The 8,914-nt window shown below is 39.2% G+C and overlaps 1 protein-coding gene across 5 annotated transcripts in view; it reads right to left on the bottom strand.

Moving 5' to 3' along the window:
* The window catches only part of LOC112141573 (sodium channel protein type 4 subunit alpha), a 261,117-nt gene that overhangs the window by 101,573 nt on the left and 150,630 nt on the right, over positions 1-8,914 (bottom strand). For all 5 annotated transcript variants that reach the window (XM_036217311.1, XM_036217310.1, XM_024264726.2 and 2 more), the window contains one exon: positions 5,959-6,197. In XM_036217311.1, coding sequence (XP_036073204.1) covers positions 5,959-6,197 — 239 coding nt within the window. The remainder of the gene's footprint in view (positions 1-5,958; positions 6,198-8,914) is intronic.

Below are 8,914 nucleotides of genomic sequence, written 5' to 3'. Positions count from 1 at the left end.
TTCTTTGTTCTGTAATCTGAAATTTTTTGTTTTAAAACTTTTGGCCCAATTGTGACACTTTGAACAGGCTAGAAGAGCATTTTCTACACTATAAAACTCTGCTTTTTACACCCGTCTTGGGAGAACTTCAGACTATGATAGTACAGACTAAACCGCCACTTTCTGGTTGTAATTTTTACAGTTCACAGAGTCAGTGAATCACCACCCTCATCGATTTTGATTGGTCCTTTGTGTTAGCCCCGCCCAAACGCTATATGCCAAATTAGCCTAAAAAATAAAAACCTCAGGTTAGCCTAAACAGCATGTAGCAGAAATACTAGCTAAACTCCAAAATAGCCTAAAAAATCTTAGTAGAATAGCAGAATGATCATTTTTAAAACGGTAACTTTTTAACATAAATATGAATAATAAAAAGACAGGAATATTATTCCAGAATAAATCAACTTAAACATTAAATAACTTTCAATATTTTACTCTCCATAAAAATATATTTTGTAAAAATTATACAAGTTAGAAATAAACGCAAGCTAACATCAGGTCATTAATAACAATAAAATAGAATTATCTGGAGGGCCGGATCCGGCCCCCGGGCCTTGACTTTGACACGTGTACACCGTCCTCTAGAGGAGCAGTGCGCCAAATTCACTACTAGGAAATTATTTAGTTGTTAAATTATGAATCTAACCCTCTAAGGAAGGGTTTAGGTCCAGCTTTTAGACATGAACATGGATTTGAGGCCACAACCTTCCAGACTCAGGTCAGACCATCCGCCAACCATCTGGCCTCTGAGCTGGTGCTAATGCTAATGCTAACATCAAGCCAAATCAGTATCCGGCCCTCCAGATCATTTTATTTTATTGTTATTAATGACCTGATGTTATCTTGCGCTCATTTCTAACTTGTATAATTTTGACAAAATGTATTTTAATGAAGAGTAAAATATTGAAAGTTATTTAAGGTTTAAGTTGATTTATTCTGGAATAATATTCCTGCCTTTTTACAATTCATATTTATGTAAAAAATTTACGGGTTTAAAGTTTTAAAAATTGGCATTCTGATAGCTTTTTAGACAATTTTGCAATATAGTAAGATTTTTTTAGGCTATTCTGGAGTTTAGATGATATTTCAGCTACATGCTAGCTGTTTTGGCAAATTTAGGCTTGTTTTCATCATCTTCAGCAGCCAAATTCAGCTTACAGCATTCACACTAACATTATCTCAGGTAATGCTATATATCTAGTTCATAATTATGTTAAAAGGTTATGATTTTCAAGTTTTCAAAATGTAGTTTTAGTGTGTTTAATAAATGTTGATCCTGTTCAGCCGTGACCTAAGGTGTGTTTTGGATTTTGACTCCTTGTGTGATTGAGTTTGACACCTCTGGTCTACAGAGATGCAACAATGAATGATTTCCATCTTGTTTAAGAAGTCATAACAAAGCTGCGCTGCCTTCAGGTGCATGTGCAAGAGTGGGACAAATGAGACATTTGACAAAGACTACAGAACCAATAAAAAGTCTAAATATTGTTTGGACCAGTTTACTTCTTATCTCAGCACCAGCAGGCGTTTTACAGCGACTCAGAGGACTTCTTCGTGGATCAAAGTGTAGCTATTGTGCGTCTACTGTTCTCCCTCAGTGTGGCACAGATTCCAGGCCTCTGGACCCTCAAACGCCTCCAAATCTTGACGGTGTGTGCAGAGCGCGTGCTGACAGCAGGCTGATGAAGTTTAACACAGGTCAGCTGTCAAACGTGAGCAGCTGCTGCTGGCCTCAAACTAAAACAACAGTAAGCTGCTCATGCAGCACATTATGTAAAAATCCTCCTCACAGATCACTCTTCACATCCCAGCTTGCTTTCGTGCATCTTCGTCTTTTCCTGACTCTGTTTTTAGTCCAGGAAAGGTGTTTAAAGAGGAGAAGATGCATCAGATCTTCTCAGCAGTGAAACCGAGATCCTGAAAACATTCATGAACCATCTGGAGGGCGTCCTGTGTCACGCTGATGTGAAATGACTCCAGAGATCTTCAGGTTCTTCCATGTTTTTCAGCACAGAACTTCAGCCGTCAACTGTCATGAAACCACGATGGCAGATCATTCAGCAGATTTCTAAAAATCCCTTAAGAACTAACAAGTTCAGCAAATACTTTCACACTCTCTCCCAATGTTTTCATTGATAACATTTTTAAAGACTTTCTCTGATGTAAATGATGTTCTTGGTGTTTTTAACATGTTCTTGTGACATTTTTTTGATGATGGAGGTCATAGATAAAGACAAGTAAGCAAAAAAAAAAGAACATTTATAAGTGTTTATTCAAGTTGTTGAGAATCAAAATCAGACAAAAAAATGCTGTTTGAAAAATGTTATATTAGAAAAGACACTTGGGGGCCACAAGCTTCCTGCTCCATTCCAACAGATCCGTGAACGTCTTTGTTTTCATCTGAGCTGGAATCTGGATCAGTATTGCAGTTGTGCAGCTAATGTTAGGTTGGGGGGGTGTAACAGTCCCGCCCACAACCCAGAAGAGAATTTCTAATGAACTCCTGCTGCTCTGCAGAAACTATGTCCTAGAAAACCACACAGGTGTTTAAATTTTGACTAAAAATGGCTGAACTGGGAACGGTTTTACAATAGATCAAAAGATGATTAAACTGTTTTTTGTAAATATTTTGAAATCTATCCTTTGTAAATCTTGCATTTTCATTTTTTGCACTTTTAGTTTCTCCAAATTCTCAGAGCTGTTGTAACAATTGCCTCACTCTTTACTGTTATTCCTTTTTATCAAGAATCGTGGCTCAGCTAGCAGCTTTTGGAATGAAATACAGGGTTTGAGTGAATTGTCTTTGTTTACATTTTTGTCTTTTACAGATAATTTAACATTTTTTATTAATTTGAAAGGTTATTAAGTGCATGAGATTTAAATCTTCCTACGATACATAATCATGCTCTCAGGTTCATCTGACAGCATTCAGACAGTGTTTGTGCAGATTTAGAGGAAGTCTTTCTTTGAAGTGTCATTTCTGCAGAAGACACATCTCAGTGACCAAAGTTCTTAGAGCAGCAAGAACATTTGTGTGTTTGTTTATTTTGTGTGTGCGTGTGCGCCGCCGGCTCACTAACACACACACAGGATGTGGACCATCAGCACTCCGTAATAACAGTAACATCAGCAGAGGCAGGATGAGTGTGTGAGAAAGACACGTGATTCTGTTGGTCACAAGCAGTCAGATGTAATGAGCAGCACACACCGACGCACACAAACACACAATGACTGGCGGCTTTGGGCTGGTGGAGCAGTCGCAGCAGAAATGATTATAATGAAGAGCTTATTAGAGGCTGTATTTCTTTTTTAATTCGCAGCAGTTTTGACAGGAACAACTTTCTGTATCTGAAGGAGCAGAAGTGGGATCAGGTTTGTGCTGTGGATGCTAAAGAGCCACAACTGAAAGCATAACACTACATCTGAGGGCTGGGCGATATATCGATGTTATCGATTAATTCAATTTTTTGTTTTAGGCTATTTCTTTTTTGAAAATCGAGATTTTACTACTCCACCCGTAGATGGGCGTAAAGTCCGTCTCTTGCAAAGCGCGGACATAAAGCTGCAGAGGAGATTCTTCAGTGAGGCAGAGAGAAAAAGAAAAGAAAAAACGAGCGTGTTTCGAGAGGCCCCCACCTCACCCACCACCTCTGTTTGGTAACCGTCTCCATGCTAACTGCCTGTGTAGCCTTTAGCTCTTTGGCTGATGCAGGTTATCTTTACAGGTTATATTTAGTTGCTCTTTGTCTTTGAGCTAATTTCCAAAGAAAATGTTAAAATAAAATAGTTGTTAAAAATATTCTGTCAATTGTAACCTTTGTTAAAGAAAGTAAGAATAGGGAGGAAAAAAAAAGATTAAAATCAAAAATCAAATTTGGATTGAAAAATTGGAGCTTGTTTTTTTTTGGCCATATCGTCCATTTCTAGTGCATCTGTGTTCATCTCCAACCTGAATGAAACGGCATCATCAGAACTAAACTCAGCAGATCTACAAACAAATGACAACCAAAAACTTCAAATCAATAATCAAATCAAAATTCCGATCACGGTTCCAGCAGCCGCTGTCCTGAACTTGGCTAGTTTGAGACCAGATCAGGTCACCAGGTTACCACTGCTGGTCGGCTCTGATCCAGCACGGAGGTTCCTCCTCTGCAGATTTACATTGAAATGAATTATGTTTTTGCAACTAAGACGTCCAACAATGTAAGGTAAACCCATGAAGCAGGTCGTAGCTGGCTTTGGCTCATGACAGCATGAACGCCTGCGCTGCCTGTGTTGCAGAGACGTGCACGTGTGCAGCGTGGACAGCAGAAACGGGAGAGCGAACAGAGCGGCGAGTGAAAGCATGAGCTGACTCCGTCAGCACGCCGTTGTCCTGACATGATCCTCACACACCAGCTTACATAACGCTCACGCTCTCGCTAAAATGGAAGGTAAACATCTGCCAGGATTACAGCTTTGATCCTGAGAAAACTCCCGACTGCAGCGGGGTCGCCACCGTCTGCAGCCGACTCCTTCAAGAAACACCCATGAAAACAGCTTTTTAACTCACTGAAGCTTTTTTCTGTTTACATTTGGATTCAACACGAACAACAAATCATTCCTCTGATAAATTTGGACCTTAAGTCCCTTTTATTCACACAGCAAGTTTCTCCTGAATAGGAAAACACACAGTCGTCTGACAAAAGATACTAAGATGATGTATAGGAGGCATCAATGAAGAAAATACATTTTTATTCAGATTTTGTCGCAGGTGTGAATGATTTGGAGCTCAAATCTAAATGGAAGACTGATGACCTGAACTGTGCTTCTGAATATTATTTCACCACATTAGAAGCATTTAAAGTTTAAATCTGGATTAAAAAAAATCTACTTTTTCTCTGGTTTAAAATAGAGATTGACACATAGAGGAGATAGAAATAGACTTAAGAGATAGAAAAGCAAAAAACAAAATGTATTGTTTCAGAAATAATTCGAAAAGCAAATGTTTAATTTTAAAATGAGTTTTTCATTAAAGCTTCTCATAAATGTAAATATTTATTGAAGCTTTTTTCTTCTTTTGGTAAAGTTAGGCTCTAGATGTCTTGTAAAATGACTTTGCAGTTTCCCTTAGTGGTCATAGGTTACCAGAGCCTAACAGGTCACCAGCCTGACACAGTCACACACCCATACACACATGGACACTTTAGAATCATCAATCAACCTATGAAGCATGTCTCTGCCCAGAGAAACCAAAAGGAGAACATCCAAACTCCACACAGAGAGGAGATTTGGATCCTTCTCTCTGGGAAGCATGAGCTAAGCACTGCGCCAAATGTCCTCCTGAAACAAAGAAGCACGTTCCCTTCATCACACTTCCAAAAGGAACAAACAGCTGCAGGTTCCTACTCTTATTAGCATCTCCTTTCAGCTTCCAGCAGCCTGAGCTGAAAACACCTGACGTCCACGCATCCACCAGTGTCTGTAGGCCTTTCACACCTCAGGTGAACCGATTAGCATACAAACAGAACAAACAGTGGAGTTAGTCACAGAGGTCTAAAAGCTACCCGACCTGTTTCTGTCAGATCTAATAGTCCAACTCCCTTTACATTTTCCAGCAGACCCACCATCCACAGGTATCAGTTTTAAAGTGCTGTCACATGTCCAGAGGTGGCTTCCAAAATGGGTCTGGTTGTTTTTCGCCTTTAAAAGCAACTCGCTCCAGGTTTGTTTGCTGGAAGAGCTTTTTGGGGACATTCCTTAACTCTGTTTAAGGAAAAGTTTAGAAAAACTCCCGGAGAAACTGAACAGAAACTGGAGACTCAGATTTTGATTTCATTGAACTTTAGAATCCCTCAGAAAGGGGCTCCACACATAACAAACTCCACACACAACAAACCCAGAAGAAAAGTGAGATCCAGCAGGACCCGCCACCCTTACCAGGTTTCCGATGGTGAGCATGCCGTTGAACTCATCCGTCATGGGGTAATGCTCCATGGCCATGAAGAGCGTGTTCAGCACGATGCACACTGTGATGGCCAGGTCCAGGAAGGGGTCCGTCACCATGATCTTCACCAGCTGCTTCAGCCTCAGCCAGGAGGGGGAGCACTCCCACACCAGGTACTGGTGGGCAAAAACGTACCAGCAGGGGTGGCATTTCTTATGAGACTCCTCCAGCTCTGCAGGTCAACAGGAGTGAAGGGAGTTCAGGGGCTGGAGCATGTAAAGTGAAAAACTTGGAACGGAAAAAGAAACAGTTTCATTCGATTGTGATGACTGTCCGGTTTTCTTTTTTGCCTCTGACCTCTCAAACTTTATTATCTAACCTGAAGTTAACGGGACAGGCTTTAGGATCGGTTCAAGACTCCCACGCTAATATAGATACACTTTTTTAATTTGGTCACCCACCCATCCATTATCTAAACCTGCAGAATTCCCATTCATGAATGAATGGATTTTAACGCGTTTTGAATTTTAGCAACTCAAAAATTAAATTTTGTTTTTCTAACTCTTACCACAACAATATCAAACAAGAAAAGTTGCATTACCTGTAATAATGCTAGTGTGAATGCTTTCTGCTGAAATTAGTCACTGAAGATGCTGAAGCTGTTGGCTGAAATTACTCTAATTTCTGAAAGGATTTGCTGAAAATGCAAAAGCTATTTGCAAAATGCTAAATTTGCTAAAAAAGACTGGAAATTTTGTTAAAGAACTATGAAAAGGTGCTGAAGATGATCTAAATTTCAGAACATTTTTAGTAAAATTGCTTTAAAAATCCCTGATGCATGCCAATTTAGCAAAAATATTTAATGTGTTGCTTAAATATGAGCTAAACTCCAAATTAGCCCAAAAGACCTTAGTAAAGACCAAAATAGCTAAAAAAGCTAGCTTGCTGCTCGAATAATAGTTAAACTCCAAAATAGCCCCAAATTCCTCAGTAAACTAAATTAGTCAAAAATTTTAGCCTGTTGCTAAAATATTAGTTAAACTCTAAATTAGTCTATAAAAACTTCAGTAGATAACAAATTAGCCAAAATCGTTAGCATTTTGCTAAAATATTAGCTAAACTCAAAATATTTTGAAAATTACTATAGAAGATAAAAACATAGTGCATCAATATATTTAAAGTCTTGTTACTAATTTACTTAAAATTAAGAAATTTGAGGGGCTGCACGGTGGCGCAGTGGTTAGCGCTCTTGCCTCACAGCGAGAAGGCCCCGGTTCAAATCCCGGCTGGGACCTTTCTGTGTGGAGTTTGCATGTTCTCCCCGTGCATGCGTGGGTTTTCACCGGGGACTCCGGCTTCCTCCCACCGTCCAAAAGCTTCATAGGTTGATTGGTGACTCTAAATTGCCCCTAGGTGTGAATGTGAGAGTGAATGTGTGTGATTGAGGCCCTGAGACGGACTGGAGACCTGTCCAGGTGAACCCCGCCTTCGCCCATCAGCAGCCGGGATAGGCTCCGGCACCCCCGCGACCCCGAAAGGGAAGAAGCGGACAAGAAGATGGATGGATAAGAAATTTGAAGACTTTGTCATTCATTTCCAATAGGGCATATTTTACTTGATATTAAATAAACAACGTTTATCAATATCAGATATACAAGCAGTAATGTCCTGAACGAGCTGAACGTTTGGATACCAAGATTGCTGAAAGTGTGGTTGAGTTTTTACATGTTGAAAAACGTACAGAAAGTTTATTTATTCCAAGTAATGTCTTTAAAAAATGGGGATTTGGTGTCAGGAGTCGGCACTCTGTCTCCCCCTCTGGTCACCGGTAGGAGTCATCTCCAGAGTACTGACTGCACTACATCTCCCAGCAGCCCCAATGCACAGTTCCTGGATCCTGCTTAGCTGGCTCTGACAATCACCCACCTGCTTCTTAAGCAGCACACAGAACCACACTCTGTGTGAAGTATTGTTTGTACCACTGCCTGCATTACTGAGCATTTCTATCTGGACCTGATTCATTTGATTCTTTAAATTATTATTTTTCAGCAAATCTTCATATTCTAATCCTTTTTATATCCCTTTGTGTAATTCCAATACAAAAAAGTTATGTTTAAAAAAAAAAGGTTTCAAATAAAACATGACACCAAACCACATTTAATTAGAAAATAATTACATTTAAAAAAGAAAAAAATGCCATTAGAATTAAAACATGGCAAGGAAAGATGACTAAAAGTAGCGCAGATGGATGATTGAAAACACTTTATAATTTTCTGAATAAAGATCTGTTTCTGTATGAGACACAACTGTTAAGGGGAGAAGAAGAAGTGACTCAGCAAAGCTTGAACAGCTGTTGGATCATCTTCAGTTTATTTGAATAACCTGATAAAAGTCTAACCTCATCCTGTGTTTAACTGAATGCAGTCTGTGAAAATTAAGTTTCCACACTTCAGAACTGACTTTTAGACTTTATAAACTAGAGTCCCAGAAGGCATGGTGTTGTTATCAGAGGAAATCCTCACGACCTATCAAGTACAAGCACATAAACAAGGTGTGCAGATTTGCACAAATGTTAGTCAAAATATCAACAAATGAGTTTTCACTGTTGATTTCGGCCTAAACTTGACCTCAGTGAGAGTCTGGTTGTTTTTCTTCATCCTGTCACAGACTCTCTTATATTATATGGAGTCAGAGTGTAGTAAAGTTGAAAGATAAAATGACATTCTGTTGGCTTTTTGGACTATTTTGGTATTCATTAAGGTTTTTCAGGATATTTTGGTGTTCAGCTAAAATTTCAGCCACATACTTTGGCTAATTTAGGCTTTAATCTGTTTTTTTATGCTAATTTGGAGTTTAGTTAGTAGTTCAGCAGCATGCTAGCAGATTTGGCTAATTTAGCCATTTTTCTGTTTTTTATGCTAATTTGAAGTTTAGCTAATATTTCAGCTG

This window comes from Oryzias melastigma, linkage group LG20 (genome assembly GCF_002922805.2).
Source record: "Oryzias melastigma strain HK-1 linkage group LG20, ASM292280v2, whole genome shotgun sequence".
Taxonomy (NCBI): domain Eukaryota; kingdom Metazoa; phylum Chordata; class Actinopteri; order Beloniformes; family Adrianichthyidae; genus Oryzias; species Oryzias melastigma.
The sequence above is the reverse complement of the archived record's forward strand: the minus strand, read 5'-3'. Positions and strand labels throughout refer to the sequence as shown.